Source organism: Calonectris borealis, chromosome 2 (assembly GCF_964195595.1).
Source record: "Calonectris borealis chromosome 2, bCalBor7.hap1.2, whole genome shotgun sequence".
Taxonomy (NCBI): domain Eukaryota; kingdom Metazoa; phylum Chordata; class Aves; order Procellariiformes; family Procellariidae; genus Calonectris; species Calonectris borealis.
This window is the reverse complement of record NC_134313.1, coordinates 114381154-114399093: the sequence shown is the minus strand read 5'-3', so window position 1 is coordinate 114399093 and position 17940 is coordinate 114381154. Positions and strand designations below refer to the sequence as shown.

The window sequence follows — 17940 nt, the reverse complement described above, 5'->3', positions numbered from 1 at the left end:
ATACCAGTAACCCATGGCAAAAAAACCTTCAGTCATTTTTTTCATCTGATTTTTTTTTTCCACTTGATTTGCATCCTGGTCACTAGAAACATGTTGAATCTGGAGTGTTTCAGCAAATGTATGAGATTGGAATTGGTAAATGAGGTGATGTGGACTGCCTGGTAATGCCCTGCAGTGTTACTGTAACCACGAAGCTTGTTATCTCTGGAGAGCAACGTTATAGTGAACTGGATTAGGGTAATCTTCTCTTTTATATGAGAAGTCAGTCAGACTATAGATTTCACCACTACATTTCTGATGTCTGGCAGCACCTGAGCTCTAAATATTCCTAATAGTCTAGGCCATAAGCTTGAGAAGAAGCTTGTGTGGCAGAGGAATTCTGGCCTGGTAAGGCTTGCTGTGTCATCTAACCTCAGCTTTCACCAGAAAGATCTGATTTAATTGTTTCTGTAGAATTTCGTTAGTTAGCTGTGCATCTTCCAAGAGACCCGTTTGTGAGCCATTTGTAAAGCATAGATCAAAGTCCTGCAAATTCTGAGAGCAGAGATTTCAAATGTTGATGCATTGACAGCCTAGAATGTATTTTAAAAAAATAATTCCAGTAGGTTTTCCTGTATGTTAATATCATTCTACTGTGTTCAACTTATTAGCAAAATTGTGTCTTTTTTAATAGCTTGCGAGAGAATCTTTCAGTGAAGTCAGTTAAAGAAGCAGAGAAGAAACTTCGCCATCTGCTTGCAGACTTGCCACTTCCACCTGAATTGCCTGGAGGAGCTGACTTATCTAAAAGTCCTGAAGAAAAGAAACCAGCAGTTCAATTACACAGCAAGAGAAGACCAAAGTATGTTTATTAGACTTCTTTTTAAAGCGCGTCAAGCAAGTAGAAGTGATAATAGTTTCTTTAAAATACATTCTTTTTAAAATGTTTCTGCTTTTTATGACCTTTTTAATATTAATGAGGCTTGAATCAAACTGCATGGTTTATTGCCACTTAATGGCAGTAAGTCAGTTATCCAATAATGTCTCATAAATATTCAGTGTTGAGGTTTTTTTCAGGATTAAGACAATCCTTAGGTATATTAGCTGCATTCTTAGAAATGCTTGTTGTTTTCTAGAATATGTGGACCACGACATGGTGAAACGAAAGAAAAAGAAATAGACTGGGGAAAGCGCTGTGTGGATAAATTTGATATCATTGGTATTATTGGTGAAGGCACTTATGGACAAGTTTACAAAGCCAGAGATAAAGACACAGGTAAGTTCAGAAAAGTAAACGTAATCTTACAATTCTAAAGTGAACAGGATATTTTGGTTTTGTTTTTATATTGAGTAGAATTTGTGGTATTCTGCCCTCTAATGTCTGTGATAGTCACTAGCTGATAGTAGGAGGAGAATCTGCCTCTGTTCAACACAGCCTTGAAATGTTGCATATTGGGTATTTTTCTTGCAGTATAACTGACTTTACAACAGGGACATAATTTTTAAATTTCATGTTAAACTATTGCTCAAATGAGCAAGCAGACACCACTATGGTACTTGAGAATGTTGTCACTACTTCTGAATAGATAATGCATTGAAATTGATTCTTCATATGTGCTGTATGTTGCTTGATCGTTTTATGTTCAGTTAGTAGTTCTTTCTGTGACTGCTTGCCCTTCTGGCTTATTTGTGCATGCTTTGAATGCTGGGTAATTTTCTACTTCAGCAGTAACCGAATCACATAGGATCACACACCAGCCTCAGTTTCTTCTTTCTGATCTCGAGAAGAATGAGCAGTGTAATTATAATTCCTTCATTTTTCACCTGTGCTTGTCTCAGTTTGCAAACTTTAGTTCTCAAGTTGAATTGTCACAGATTTTATTTGTTACCTCCTACTTTGGGAACCGTTGCAAGTCATTGTTAGGAGCGTCTTCCTACTCTCCTGCGATTCGATTCTTCGCACTTGTAACTTTTTAATCCTATTGCAACCAGATTGCCTCTTTGGCAAGCTCCAGGTTATTCGTGTGTGGCAGTCATTTCTTAACCGCCAGTAGAAGTTGTTGCTCTTTGTATTGAGCGGGTCCATACAGTTACAGCAAACTTTCCATTAGCTTTGGATTCAAATCCTGTGCGAAGAGTGGTGTTACGGCCTTTGAGATACCTTATAACAAGCTGTGCAATGGGCTTTCAAAGCAAGTGGACATTGTGTCATACTGGAATGTGATCTCCTGTATTTGTATTATATATACTGCTGTAGGATAAGTCCTTTTTAGAGCTATGAAAGATATCTGTGCTGTCAATAAACTTCCCAGACACAGCAATAAACTTCCAAGAACAAAATGATTGAGCTAACATAGTCTTTAGATATCCTCCATCATGAGTAGATTGTGCTCCTGCCATTTTGCAGAATCTAGCTTCATCCAGCCCAGCCTGCAGTAAAATAATAAGGAAAATTTCTCCTCACTGTAAACATGGCGGTGACACTTTTGTTTGTAGAAAGTATACTGATGAATTTGAGAACTCTTTAGTTGTCTGCCTCATATCTTGAACTGTGTAGTATTTCTGGCTAGATATATGCGTTGTGACCTGTGGTGATGTAGTAATAAGAAATCCAGAGCAGACATAGGCCTCTGTCTCTAAAATTGCTGTTGGTAATCACTCTTATATGGAGGTTTATTGATAGACCTGGTGTGGAGTATCAGGACACAGGTGAGTGAGGTATGCAGGAGGAAGAACACAGGACTTACAGTGAGTGGCTGAAAATTCTCATTTATAGTTTTGCTTCTCCATGTGATTGTTTCCCAACAATGGTTAATTCTATTTCCATTCAGCATAGTGTTTGATGCAAGCATCAAAATGTTAACTGTGTAATCCATTCAGAAATAGTAACAAATGGGTTTAAAAACAAATGAGCAAACTCAATAATAAATCCCATAGTTTGATTGCTGATCTTAATGTTTTTTATTTAAATTTTCTTTTAGGGGAAATGGTGGCACTAAAGAAAGTACGTCTGGATAATGAAAAGGAAGGGTTTCCAATCACAGCTATTCGGGAGATTAAGATTCTTCGGCAGCTTAATCACCAAAGCATTATCAACATGAAGGAAATAGTGACAGATAAGGAAGATGCTTTGGACTTCAAGAAGGACAAAGGTATGTACGCTAACAGAGGGGTAGCTCTTTCTGGTCCTGATTTTAATATGGTAGTCTGCTACACTGGACTTGAAGTTAAGCTTCACTAAAAAATATGTTTCCAAATCATATGCTTGACAAGGGGTTTTAATTTTGATTTAATTACTAATAGAAGTCCTTTATTTAACTCAGCTATACCTTTTGCTCATAGAAACATTTTTGCGAATATTTTGTGGGATAAAAAAAAATTATCACTTGATTCCAGATTTGCTGGAGAGGAACAGATGTTTGACTCCTTGACACTCACAGATTAGGGAGGCCGGCAACAATAGGAAGCTCTTAATTGTGAGCTTTTTTAGCCTTTTATTTTCCTTGTAGTATTTTATCTTATCATTTATAGTATTGTAGGCTCAATGCTGAAGAAATGTTTGTCATTGTAGGCCTTGGTTTTATTTGTATTGTGCTTCAATTATTTTTTCATAATTTGGCATGTGTGTCTTGAAGGCTAGAAGAAGGATAAATGAAAAAAGTGAAAAGCAAGATTTGTTTGGTGGTAGTGGTGTTTTTGCCCAAATAGAAGGCATGCAGACTTTTACTCTTTCGGTTCCTTCAGTGTTAAGCCTGGCTTGTTTGAGTTACTGCAACCTCCTTCGCCTAGAGAATCAAGCAAAGAGAGTGGAAATCATGCAGCGTTGTTGCTTGGTACTTTTGGTATTGGAGTGGTCATTTTGTCTTTGGAGGCCATTTCCTTTTAGGTCCAAGTTTTATAAACCTATTGTTTTGGGGTATTTTAGTGCCCTGTGGGCAATTTGATACATGGTTTGGCTGAGGAGGGTTTTAGGAATGTGGTACCTGTGCTTCTTCCCTGCTCTTCCTCCCTGAGTTTCTATACAGCATGCCCAGCACCAGTGCGGGTCGAAAACACCGTATGTACTGCCTAGCCAGCAGAAACACCAGGTGACGTTGTGATGAATCAGAAGATGGCTGTCAAAATTAAGCAGGAATTAGTTTGGGTTCTTTTCCTAGCATCCTTAGAAAGTGTACTACCTTGAAGGTATACAGCACTGACAGGCTTTTTAATTGTGTTTAGAAGTAGGAAGCATCTAGCAAAAGAGTTTCTCTAGGTATGTGCAGGTGCAGTGGTCAGCACCCACTCTGAACCCTGACAGTCTGCAACAGCCAGTTTAGGCTTTTCATGTGAATCTTGTAGTGAGTTTTAATTAGGTCTAACCCACTTGGCTAATGAGACCACACTGAGCCTTGACTTAATACTTAGTGACTCATTAATTAATTTTCTCCCTTTCTGTTTGGTGCCGTATCTAGGATTGAACTGTAAATTTTTTTGGTGTACTTCAAACTGTGTGTCTCATTAATTTCAAATGTTTTTTTTTTGTCCAGGTCTGTATTTGTGCTTTTGATATTGCTTTCAATTTAATTTCTCATTCTTATTTAACAGCTTATTAAAACAATTACATTTTCAAAAAATTTGCAAGGGAAGGGGCTTCTCTGGAGATGCTAGAATAAAATTAGTTTCTGATAGTCTCTTGAAAGCATTAGCATGATAACGAGACTGTGCTATTATGATTTGTCTGTGAAAAGATGGAAGTTGGTTTTTTTTTCAGGCACTGCATTCTGTGTTTCTCTAATGAGTAGTTTATTGTGAGGTGGGGATTTATAGCTGAGACACTGTGGCCAAATTGTAGTCTACACAGGGAACGAATGCAAGCGGGAGGAATTTTGGTCATTTTCACAGTAAACCATTGCAAACACAAAAGTAGGCTGCTTGGCTTAAGAAGGAACCATTATAAAAGTGGTAGTGATGTCTTATTGAGGCAGAGCTTACAGTAGAAGCAAAGTGTTTTGCCCTCTGATGAACATGCTTATGCTTAACGTATGTTATACGCTTATTTTAGCTTTGAAATATAGCTCTCGCAAAACCCTGCTATTATCCCATTTGTAAAAGTAGGGAATGAGAACATTTCTGTTCCTGGAACACATGTTCCTCTAGTTGATATAACTAAAGTTAATTTTGCATCTAAGGACACCTATTATATCCTGACCTATTACTTATTCACTTAAGGGTTGTTGGTTTTTTTTTTGTTGGATCTCAGTAGTTTAAGATGCAGCAAATCTAGTTTTCTGACCCTTGTGTAAATATTTGGCACACGTGTACAGCACTTGTTTTAAGGATGCTTTTTAAGATACTAAAGTTGGCCTGCAAACCAGCAATGGCTTGGCTTGTACAACTTTGTCCTGATACTTTGAGCTACATGTGTTACATGCTTTTAAATGACATAATCCTGTGTCTTCCAAACTTTTCAGTATCTGACTTGCCTCAATATTTTCAACGGTGTTTTAAAGAAAGTGGAAGAAAAGTCTATCTGTGTTTTATCCTGGCCAGCTTAGGGTATAAGTTTAACAATAGGAACAGCTTTAATAGATAGGATTGGTTTTATTCTTTCTAGACCTACCATTAGAAAAAGAAATGTAACACATTGGAGCAGTGTTGTACATATGTTATAAGGGTATTTCAATCAGTGGAAATACAGCACATCAGACAGCACAATTGTTTGTATAGGTTGGGCACATACACAGCTGAGTGGGTAATACATGGGTCTGCTATACTAAAGATGTGAAGTTTTTACTTTTGCAGTCTTCATTGTGTATGAGATGTGCTTGATGATAAAGTTGGAGAACAGCATTACTGATTACTAATTGGTAATGTAACATCTTGATTCTGAGGCATGATCCTGCCAGGTGAAATGTGTATGTTTGGTGTGGCGAAAAGGAGTATCCATTTTGAATGTTTCTCGTAGGCTTTTCTCCCCTACCTATTATTCAGAGGGAGATAGGTGAACACACAAGCTTGGGGATGGGCACACATGACTCATAGTTTGTATTCTGTCTTGTGTGTATATCAGCATAACAGCTGACTTAAAAAAAAGTCTGCTGAACATACTGTTAAAACCTCCTCTGCTTCTCTCAGGACATAAAGCCTCATTTGACTTGATAGCACTGACGACGAGCTAGAGTTTCCATTCAATTTTTTCCTAAAAACCTCAGAACTCTGGTTATTTTTGTTGCAAACATTTTCTTCTAGTGAGCTAGTAGAGGAGCAATTGTGGGTGTCAGTCTTCGACAGTAGTAGAAGCAGCCTGACAGTGTTGGTGCTTATGACCAAGTCTGCTGGCAACTAAACTTTCCGTTGCTTTTCCTTTCTGTTTGCTTGATGGTAGTTCAAATTAATTGAAGATCACGTTTATGAACTTGAGTTCATGTCCTTTTGGAGCAGAGTTTGGAGCAGGAGGATTGTATTTTGCAGAAGCTCTTCATCTTCTCTTAGCGTTTTTTTTGTCTGAGAAAGTGCGTGTGATGTTCCTGTGCAACAGTAATTGAAGAAAACAAGATTTAAGACAGAAGTTGAAAACAAAGAGCTGTTTCCTAGGTATATTCAAATCTATACATCTCATAAGCTAAGTTAGTTTTGCCACTTCATCAGTTTTAACGTGAATCATTGGAAAAAAGGCCCTTCTTACTTTGGGCTTTTGTCAGCTTTGGTTTGTTTTCTCCGTGAGTTTGTAATTTGTATGACTTAGGTGTCTCTCTCTTTTTTCTTTGGGCACCTGAGATGGTCCTTCAGTTCTCAGTTGCCTCTTTATCAGTTAGAAGCTGTTTGGAAGTGCTCAACAGTCTAGCTATGAGACTGCCATGATCTCTTTTTACTAAACACGTAGCGAGTGTTTAGTAGCTTTTGTTGCTGTGAATGTAAAACCAGTAGGTGTACTGACTGACATCTCTTCCTCCTTTTGACTGGAAGAGGCATTTTTAATTGCTAATCCAAGAGAGGATGTACAACTTTGCATGGGAGACTAATAGAAAAGATCTGGTTAATATCACAGCTTGGGTTTTTTTTTTCTGTGTGTGGATTATCTGTTTGGAGTGTGTGTGTGTGTTTCTGTAATTCATTTTAAGATCTAAGTTTACTTTAGTAGATAAAATTTTGAATTGATTTGCAGTATAAATTAAAAACTTTTTAGGCATGAAGTCGGTATTTATCTCGACAGTACTGTAGTACGCGTGTCAAAAGGACACTGACTCTGTGGTACAGTGTCGTATGACTAGCAGGTTACCTTCTCACAGCTGTCAAGGAGTGAAAGCTGTCTGAAAGCTTGTGGTTTGGAAGGAGCCTGTGACAGCAATCATGTAGTCATCAGAGAGTACTTCACTACAGGGTTCCTTCTCTACTTGTATCATAGCTAGCTTTATCCAGGTTTCGTGGGAAGTTGAGTAAAACCAAACTGATCTGAATTTCAGAAACCTCTGATGAAGTACAGCTTGCCTTGCTGCTCCCGAAATAGCAGATGGAAACTTCTTACCCAAATAGTTTTGATGCTACAGCTGAGTTACCAGGAATAGTGTGACTGCTTGAGCAGTGCTTCCCGTTTGTGTGTGCTGTACTGGGCTCTGGTCTGGAATGAGTGCAGACCTAACCGTGTGGCTCTTCAACTTGATCCATGTTACGGCAAAATGAGAAAAATCCCTGATTATTAATCAAAGATTTCTGATATGTTTGGTTTACTTTTCCTCCGCTTTAAGTTTTTTATTCGGTTTCTTATTTCCCTGTAGTATGTGATGAAACAAGTATTTACTCCCAGGGCTTCTGTATGCCGTTGGTTGGATTGCCTATTTCAGAACGTGTTTCTATGTACGTGGAGTTTGGGTTGGATTTGTTTCAAGAGGAGAATGCGGTTGAACTTGCAATGGGAGAATAACACTGTCATCAAATAAAAACTTAATATTTGGTGAAAATGTAAAACAAAAAAAAGGAGAAGTTCTGGTTTTGTTAGACTAAATTTGTCTTAAACAGTACGTTTTGTGATATCTAAATGGAAAAATGAGCATAGCAGTGATGCTTTCGTTAGTCTTAAGGTGATTAATTAAGTGGCTATGCCTTTATTTGGTGTTTCGCAAATTAGAAAATAGGTTTGTGTGGTGGCTTAACCCCAGCCGACAACTAAGCACCACACAGCCTCTCGCTCACTCCCCCCCAGTGGGATGGGGGAGAGAATTGGAAGAGTAAAAGTGAGAAAACTTGTGGGTTGAGATAAAGACAGTTTAATAAGTAAAGCAAAAGCCGCGCATGCAAGCAAAGCAAAACAAGGAATTCATTCACTACTTCCCATCAGCAGGCAGGTGTTCAGCCATCTCCACGAAAGCAGGGCTCCATGACGCGTAACGGTTACTTGGGAAGACAAACACCATCACTCCAAACATTCCCTTTTCCTTCTTCTTCCCCCAGCTTTATATGCTGAGCATGACGTCATATGGTATGGAATATCCCTTTGGTCAGTTGGGGTCAGCTGTCCCAGCTGTGTCCCCTCCCAGCTTCTTGTGCACCCCCAGCCCACTCGCTGGTGGGGTGGGGTGAGAAGCAGCAAAGGCCTTGGCTCTGTGTAAGCTCTGCTCAGCAGTAACTAAAACATCCCTGTGTTATCAACACTGTTTTCAGCACAAATCCATACTAGCTACTATGAAGAAAATTAACTCTATCCCAGCCAAACCCAGCACAGTTTGTAAAACGTGAGTAGAGAGAAAAGAGGAATGTCCGTTTAAGGGACTTTAAGGAATTTAAATGTAAGGAACTTCAATGAGTGGCTGGACAATTTCTTCTTTAGTTTTCAAGCTCTGTTTGATAAAATTCTGTTTAAAACTGTCTTGGAATATCGTGTATCATGAGTACCGGAAGAGAAATGTTAAGGAAATGGAAGAGTAAATATAATCCAATTATCTTTAATCAATTAAAGAGGAAAAAAAAAAAATCTATGTATTGCATAGAAGAAGCTGAGGAGGCTTATTCGCGAAATGAAAATCTGATGGAGTCTCATTCTGAACAGTGAGTATAGAACAAAATGTTGAAAACCTGTTCAACAACTCAGCATTGTACATACCATGCAGTGAATGAGGCAGGGATCCTTTTTTTTTAAGCATTTTTGTATTTCAAGATGCTATTGTAATGCATTTATACAAAGATTGAATTCAAATTTGCACATAATAAGGCACTTCTGGTCTCCTGGTTCCTCTGATCTGTATTTAAGCAGATATTTTGAGAAACCCCAAACATCTTCCCTATGAAATTACATTTGGAAAATATTTGCTTAAAAGCTGTCATCTATGTGGGCTTTTGGATCATTCTCCCCTGCGGCTCCCTCCCTCCCCCCCACCTCCAGCCCGAAATGCTTGTATCTTACTTTGGGAACAAATGCGTAACTTGATGTCCTGCTTTGTTGGATCTGTGTGATTTGATGACAGTCCAAAAAAATCCAGAGCCTGTCTGTGTCACAAAAATGCGAAGTATGTTTTGTTAGGTTTTTTGGCCCCTCAGAAAATCCTTTGTTTATTACAGCTCATTTGGTGTTTTGGTTAAGAAAACTGCCACTGTTAGAGCTCCATGACTTGAAATATATGAACAGGAGGAGGAGATGTGTTAATTCTTTAATTATTCTAAACCGATATCTCACTTTCTGACCCTTATCAATCTTAACTGACAAAATGGTCAAACAGACGAATTTTTCTAAGTGCAAACAAAAGGAGTAATGCGAGGATTGTTTCCACCCATGTGAGTTTCCTTTATTTGTTGTGTCCCTCCCTAATAGATTGAGTTATCTCTTATCCCATATTCAGAAGTAGGCAATATTATTACTGTTCAGCCGTTCCAACTCCGTCAACGTGCAGTGACGTTAAGGTTTCTTATTATCTCAGTAGATGAAGGAATGGAGATGAGCTGCGTGGTATTAGCAAAGGAAATGGGGCACCCAGGACATAAACCCCCTGTTAGGGCTTTGTTGCAGCATGTGGAAATGGACTGCAGGCTGCCTTCCACCCCACAGATACTTACCTATTGGGAAGTGCAGGTCTTACAGCAGTAAGATGAGTAATGTTAAAGTCAAATAAGTAATTCTGGGTTCATTTGAATTGCATGTGCTTTACTGTAACAGAGCTTTAGGTGTTTTCATGGCACTGCTTCCGGAAATGTGGATATTGAGAAAAGCTAGCATGAAACAAAGGGTCATTTAAAAACATAACTTCCAAGTTATTGAACGTCTTGGCCTCATAAAGGAAAGAACAATTTTTTTTTTCTGTTATGTTTTCCTTTTTGAGAAATGGATATTTGTGTGGCATTTGTTTTGATTGAACTAAAGGATGCTGTAAACTTGAACTCAGACTGTGCTGTAGTAAGCAAACTTCTGCCTGTGCATAGTTCACTTGTGAAGTCTTCCATGACTGTTTTCTTCTTCCTGAATATCTATAGCTTCTTTCCCTGTTATGAAGGATCAGATCCCCTGATTTGATAAAAAGCAATGGAGATTTGAAATGATCAAATGGAATAACATAACTGTTTTCTCTCTCAGAAAAGGGCACTACGTTTGTCTAGAAATAAACTAACAGAAGTTTCACTTCAGTTTGCTTGATATCTTTTTTGCAGCTACAATCACTTCCAAATATAGTTTGAGTAATACTGAAAATCAGGTCTTAATGGTTAGACGGCCATCTTTAGTAGTTTCTCATAACCAATGAAGAAGATTCAGCTTTAACAGTTTTTCGTTGTAAAACGAATTCTAACATTGTGTAATACGTAGGTAGTAAATAGGTAGTAATGCACAAGTGTAATGGATCCATGCATTTACTCTTGCTCTGATATGGAAGGAACATTTAGCGTTTATACTGTTCCGGTGTCTATGTTTCTTAATGAGAGTTGCAGAGAATATAAGTAATCGGATGTCATCTCCCAGGTACTACTCTGTTTTATTTATGAATTGTCTCCATTGTTGTCAGCTTTCCTTCTTGCATGAGAGTACCAATTGTGATTGCTGGTTATAAATAGTTTTGAAAAATCCCGGGAGCTAGTGTCAGAGCAGGAAATTGCTCAAGGCATGGAGCCTACTTTGCATATAAACAAGACGACTGTGTTCAGCTGTTCTCACTAAACAGGTCTGCAATCCCACTGACCCTTTCCAGGCTTTCTTCTTGTCTTGTACACACAGAGTGTAGCCTGCTGCCATGACAGAGTTAACTTTCCTTTGTATTCCAGAGCAAGAAGATACCAAGATCATTGGTATTCAGTTTTGTTGAGCTGACATCCTCTGAAGGGCATATCTAGATTATCCTGGCACTGCAGCATTAATATCAAGTGTTTGTTTCAAGGCCTTTTAAAATATGTCATGGTTCATACTTCAGCAGTTGTCAGTGAAGTAGACCTAACATCAGGTTGCCAGCTATCTTGTTTTAAAAGACCAAGATCAGGAGCCTCTGCGCTGAACTGGTGAACTGCATTGGTGAACTCAGTTATGCAAATAGTAACACAGCAGGCTTTTGGTTCTTTATGGCTCTTAATACTTTCTTTCCTTTTGAAGTGGTGGGATCGGGTTGTACCTGCTTGATTTACCTTCTGCTCCACCTCCTCTGTACACACCAACAGGGTATTTTGCTTCCTCTGTATAACATACAGCAGGACAAAAGGACCTAAATTAAAAACAATGAACTCTGAGTGTCTTATGCAATGGCCGGTGGTTTAGCTGCTCTATGCTGATCTTTGTTACAAGTTTAACACATACTGTATGAGTAATCTTTTTTCTGTTTGTTAAATACCAGATGGTTTTAGCACTCTTTCTTCCCTTTTCAGCTACTGCACAAGAAAACAAGTCAGCTCATTAGAATTTGGCCGTGTGTGTGTGTACGTTCTGGCAAGCTGACTTCTCATTATTGCTCCAAGACTTTCACTAGCTTCTGAATTGAAACTTCTTATTTAGGAACTACAATCTGTAATGTGTTCATGTTGGGCAGAAGCTATTTGTACTTTAGAGTGGTGGCTTTGAAATCTCTTTGGGGGAGGCTTTTGAAAATGGAAGGTAGACAGACCCACTTGAATGCAGTTTCTGTATTGCCACCAGTGCTCTACAGGGACTGTGCTGTCTTCTCTGCCCCAGAGTTAAGAAGAAGGGGAAGAATTAAGTACTAAAAAGTAGATCATACTGGGAGTGGTTGTGCTGGAGATTGCTTATTGCTGCTTCTGAAGCACTCAGTACTTTTCCTCTTTAAGAATACATACATATATCAAAGAGCCTTGGCTTTAACAGCTTTTTTTGTGGAATTACACAGACTAATATGACATAAGACCAGATTCTAATACGCTTAATATATGTAACTAATGCTGTACATATTTTGTTTCCAGATTTTTCCCCAAACTTTACATAGGGAATATTAACCCAGTTAATTTTTCTTTAAACAAAATAGATGGAGTTTGAGAGCCATAGGGAGAGTACATGTCTATCTAGATTAAAGAGCCATATGGTAGCATTATATTTGTTTTCACAAACATTTGACTAGTATAATTGTTTACGTGGAAAAGCAATTTTATGAAAACATTTTACTGCACTATATTTCATTGCTGTTTTTGGACATGAGGTACAGCTATAAATATTGCAGAAAATGTAAACAGTTGTGTGAAAAATGCTTCCAACTTTCAAAAGTAGGGGAGCAGCAATGCTTTGGACTGCTGTTGAATCAATTTCTCTCTCTCTGTTTCTCCTACCCTTTGCCTTTGTTTTCATAGGTGCATTTTACCTGGTATTTGAATATATGGACCATGACTTGATGGGACTGCTGGAATCTGGTTTGGTTCATTTTAATGAAAATCATATTAAATCTTTTATGAGACAACTGATGGAGGGCTTGGCCTACTGCCATAAGAAGAACTTTTTGCACAGAGATATCAAATGTTCAAATATTCTACTAAATAATAGGTATGGATATTACTTAAAGTATGAAAAAAAATTGTATGGTAACAACACGTTTAAATTTTTCTTTTAATCTTCACAGTTCACCTGCTTTAAGTCATTAGTAAAACTTTTTTTTAGATTGCCTAGTTTCTTTAAAAATCAATTGTAAAATACTAATCTGACAATGTTGCTGCTTAACACTGGATCCTGCAATTGTTTGTTAAACTTATCTGTGTTAAAACAGCAGGATTAAAACTTGAATCTTTTAGGTCAGAGTATGGGGGAAAATTATCTGAGTTCAAATACATTAAAACAGAATTTTAGGACATAAGTGTTTGACGTGTATTCTTTTTGCCATCTCATTTCAAGATTAAGTGTGGCTAGGCTGGTTCTTCATGACATGATTCTGAGGTCCTCGTCTTCATCAGTCAGGATAATGCTTTAAAAGAATATTCGATCAGGCATGTTCAAACGTGCTTTGGCTTGCAGTTATAGCCATAATGAAATGGGGAGAAGAATTTGTTTCTTGCTTCTTTAACCACTTGTAATTACAAATCATATTAGTAAACATGGTTTTGTTCGGTGTGCAACAGCAGCAAATAAAAAGCCTGTGTGAAGATAGTGGGTAACTTCAGTACATAACTGTTGTTCATCAAATCCAGCAGTACTAAAACCAGGGACCAAATGAAGGAGCAAGGTTTATAACAACAAAGAAGAGTATCTTTATGGAGCAGGTAGTCACTTTCTGGGGTTTGTTGTCACAGGAGGTTTTCCAGGTAGTGTCAGGAGATTTTAAAAAGGTGAGACACATTCAGGGACAGGATCACAATCACACATTCCCTGCTAAGGAGAATAGACAGGAATACCTGTTTTAGCATCCTTAACACAATGATTGTGGGTGGTGGTTAAGTACAAGGAAGATGAGCCCAAAAGCAAGCAGGTTCACATGTTCTCCCTAAAAATCTACTGCTGCTGTTGGAGATGAAATACTGGGCAAAACGGATCAAGGATCTCTTTTGGTAGGGCCCTTGTTTTGTCCCAGCTTTCTCCAAATTAAGTTTTCCATTTTTTCCTGCTTTTTTCCTTATAACGAACTAACATTAGACTATTTTCAGCTCTGGATTCCACTGCAGTCGTGCCAGATTATGATACAGACTCTTAAACAGATGTACACATGCCTCCGCATCACTCACTGTGCCCACATACCTAATCTTGCTTGCTTGCTTGCTTGCTAATCTCCAGTGGTAGTGCTGTTTCTGTGCACCTTTGGGAACTCGGAAGCTGAGGTGTAACCTGACAATGGAGAAGAGTATATTATGGTAGAGGTGGAGCTTGCTGTTGTACTGTGCTCTCTCCATCCAGGATACAGAGTTTTTTCCCCTAGGATGTTTTTTGAGCATCCTTAGGCATTTCCACTGGAAGAAGAAAAAGTCGATAGTTGATCTGAATAATTTTAAGCCAGTGTTTCTAAAATTCCATTACCAGTTACAGCCTGAAACCAAACACATGGATTATGTATCTTTTAGATACGCAACTTAAATGTCTTTGCTCAAAAATTCATTGATCTTCCGCAAATACTCTCTCTGAGGAATAAGCATGTAAATTTGAGGGGAACACTTTTTTGTTTATGGGGGTTCTCCAAGCGTTACAGCAATTGCAAGCACACATCTGAGGGGAAAAACGGAATTGAAACTATAACCTGTATATTTTATTATCACAAAATGGTCATTCTTACACACATCAGCAAGTCTTGCCGTAATTTGATAAAATAAAATTTATTTGAGAGTGACATTTGCATGTATTTGAAAGTGACAGGAGTTTTAAAAGCTCATAAGTACAGAAAAACGAAAACCCCATGTAAGATTCCAACATTCATTTCATGTATTGGAGAAGGTTGCAGATAGCTTTCTGTTTAAATCATCCAGACTTTACAGATGGTGGGGGCTTCTGGTCATTGAGCAGCGTCTTTTAGCCATAGAAACTGCCAGGCAAGAGCTCTGTATCTTCTACTCTTCCCCTCATATATGGGAAAACTCAAGAAGGGGTTAGGGGTTGTGTCATTCAGCAAGTTGGCTGCTGGCAAAAATAGAAGCCCTTATCTGGTCCGTCACCCTGATTTAAAGGCTGTATTTAAACTTTACAAGAGCAGAACAGGACTTTGATGGCTTCCTAGAAGGAAGTGTGACTGCTGATAGTTGTTTGTTGTACAAATGCTTATGCTAGCAGTAAGGCATGAGAAAATAGCAGTTTCCTCCCTCATTTTTTTCCTGCAGAGTTACTGATTTGAATACTTTACAGTATACACCTAAATTTTAATTAACATCCGGTGATGTAAATGCCATTTGATGAGCATACCTAATTTTGCTTACTTGTCTTTGCTATTCAGTAATTTAGTGTATTTGTTTACTGAGGAGATGTGTAGATTGTAAGGCATTGCCTCCTCATTAATGTGGTTTGGTGAAGAACAGTTGCAGCTGTCTCAAAATCTCAAACTTCACCTGATTTTGAGGGAGGAAATCTAACAGGATTAACCACTAAATAATTCTTTGCTTTTTCCACCAGAGGGCAGATAAAGCTTGCAGATTTTGGGCTTGCTCGGCTGTACAACTCTGAAGAAAGGTAAGCTATAATTATATTGTGGAAAAGCATTCAGAAGTTTAATCTTTCTGCGTAACTCTTAAGTATTATGAGGTCCAGAAAAGACGACTGTTTTGTTTAGAGGAGATGTTATTGTACTGTGATACAAGTAATTGCTTAGGAAATGGAAAGAACTGCATGTTGTCTTACACTGCATAAAAACACAAAACTCTCTTTGTGCAAGTGTATTGCTTTTCCAAGTGTTCTGGATAAATAGCTGTAGAGAGTGGCCATATATTGATTGGAAATGAAGAGTTGCAGTCCTAATGAGGTTGCATCAATACGTGGGTTTTTACTATTAGTTTCTGGTCCTGTAAGCCTAAAATATATTCTTTCTGTTGGTATACCTAGGAGAATTTTATTTAGGGAAAGCGAAATTTTTTTGCTGACACAAATTAGTATACAGTTTCATTTCAAAAAGCATTACTTTTGTATAAGATTTAACCTTATATTTGAAGAGGTTCATTGTATTCTTTAGGCAGTCAGTGCTGTTGAATCTGCTGGAAACGGAGATACAAGTTTAAATAAAAGTTATTCTGAAACTTCTTGTGACTTGTGCTTCTGTTGTTCTTGGCTTCGTTATGCTTGTACTCCAGGAAACAGGTGCACAGTTTTTATGATTAAAAACTTCAATATTTGTACTGTAATGTCGTGTGTTTGTCATGTAGAAATGGATTTTCAAAATTCAGGCTGAATGTTCATTAATATGTACATCGGATGGTTGGATACAGAGAATATTAGCTACCTGAGCTTACTTTGATTTCTGCATGCCTGATTTGGAAAATAATATCCATAATGTTAGCTTTATGAGTTTATTGTTTTCTCACAGAGCTCTGAGCTTGTTGTTGAACTTGATAGCCTTAGTTGCACTGTCTTCTGAGCTGTAATTTCAGGAACATATGCTTAAGTATAGTTCTGAAAACTGTTGAGTATAGTAGCAAAGTAAGATAATCTTAAGCAGCTGCTGGGTAATTAATTTTTGTTTTGGTTGTACTTAAAAGGGATTGATGCTATCCTACCTTCTTATTTTAACGTGCACCAAACTGACCTAATTTTTTTTTTCCTCTGGTTTACTATGGATTTTTTTTAATGTCTGTTTTTAAATTAATTTAAATTTTGCTTGTAAAACTAACTGTTCATTAAGAATTGAATGACTGAAAGTTCAGTGTCTTTATAGTGCAAATAACAGATTTTACGAGACATCGAACAATAACATTATTACACCATTAAACATAAATGAAACCGCGATTAAAATGTAATTATGCTAGCTAATAGAATTGCCAGTTGAACTTGGGAGGATAATTAGAATCTCATTAGTAGATTTTTGACAACTCTTTTGTCATTCATTTTCCTTCTGAGTAGCTTCTGACCTGTGGTAACAGACGTAATTAATGTATACCAACAAATGTATAATAGCTGCTGCTTTAAATTCATGTATTTTACATTTATTTTACTGTTGTTTAGAATTACATACTTTTCAAAAGGGCACAGAATTTAGTGGGAGCCTAATGGGGAGAAAATAAAAATGTAATTTTAAGTAAATTCCCATCGGTTGTTGTAGTTGTGCTCCTTTAAATGTTATTCTGATGGATTTAATATGTTTGGAGTAGGAGATATGACAGATTGTGTAAGAAAACATCTGTTCAAATAAAAAGCACCATATACTAATATATATGAGTGGTGTATCTGTAGAGAAAGTCCATACCATGTAAACATTTTATAGAGGAATGCTTGCTTCAGAGATAAATATGATAAATGATGGTATTGTTTCCAAAAACACACTACATTTTAAAAATGAATTGGGGAGTTTCTTAATGGAAAAAAGACTCGGGTGATTTTGCAGAAATGATACCTATACCACTGAGTATGTTATAAGAGCTTGTGAGACTTTATGCTATGGTTGTTCAAACTCCGCATGTAATGTTACTTTGCTTTCTCTTTGGAGTTACCTAGTGTTGGTAAGAGTGAATATTGAAACTGAAAGAATTTGGGGATCACTTTTAAGACACCCTGGTTGAAACAAAACCGAAACCTAACACCTGTTTTCTTCCTTCCATTCTGAACTGTTCATGCTGTATCTTGGCCTGTCCACAAAAAAAAGTGTGTCTAAGATAGTGGAAATCCTTGCCTTAGTGTGAGGGTGGAAAGGATTATTCCCAGTGATCAAAACTTCTGGTTAGAACTGTAGAGAATTAAACATGTGAAATATAGGAAGATATTGGAAGTGTTCCAGGCTCTGGAATCAAAATTGTTGGAGGATGTAGCTCAAGAAAAAGGCTTTGTCTCTTTTGCTCCTACTTACAGAGAGGAAAGTGACTTTTTTTCTTCTTTTCAAAATGCTTGTAGAGATCCTATATTCAGGAATCTAATAATGCATAGTTGCCCAGAAATTCCTGGTTTTATCCAAGCAGGTCCTT

General features: G+C 37.6%; 1 protein-coding gene across 14 annotated transcripts in view; it reads left to right on the top strand.

The window, feature by feature from the left end:
* The window catches only part of CDK13 (cyclin dependent kinase 13), a 46106-nt gene that overhangs the window by 15647 nt on the left and 12519 nt on the right, over positions 1-17940 (top strand). For all 14 annotated transcript variants that reach the window (XM_075142965.1, XM_075142968.1, XM_075142961.1 and 11 more), the window contains exons 3-7: positions 674-841; positions 1116-1255; positions 2961-3131; positions 12721-12910; positions 15449-15505. In XM_075142965.1, coding sequence (XP_074999066.1) covers positions 674-841; positions 1116-1255; positions 2961-3131; positions 12721-12910; positions 15449-15505 — 726 coding nt within the window. The remainder of the gene's footprint in view (positions 1-673; positions 842-1115; positions 1256-2960; positions 3132-12720; positions 12911-15448; positions 15506-17940) is intronic.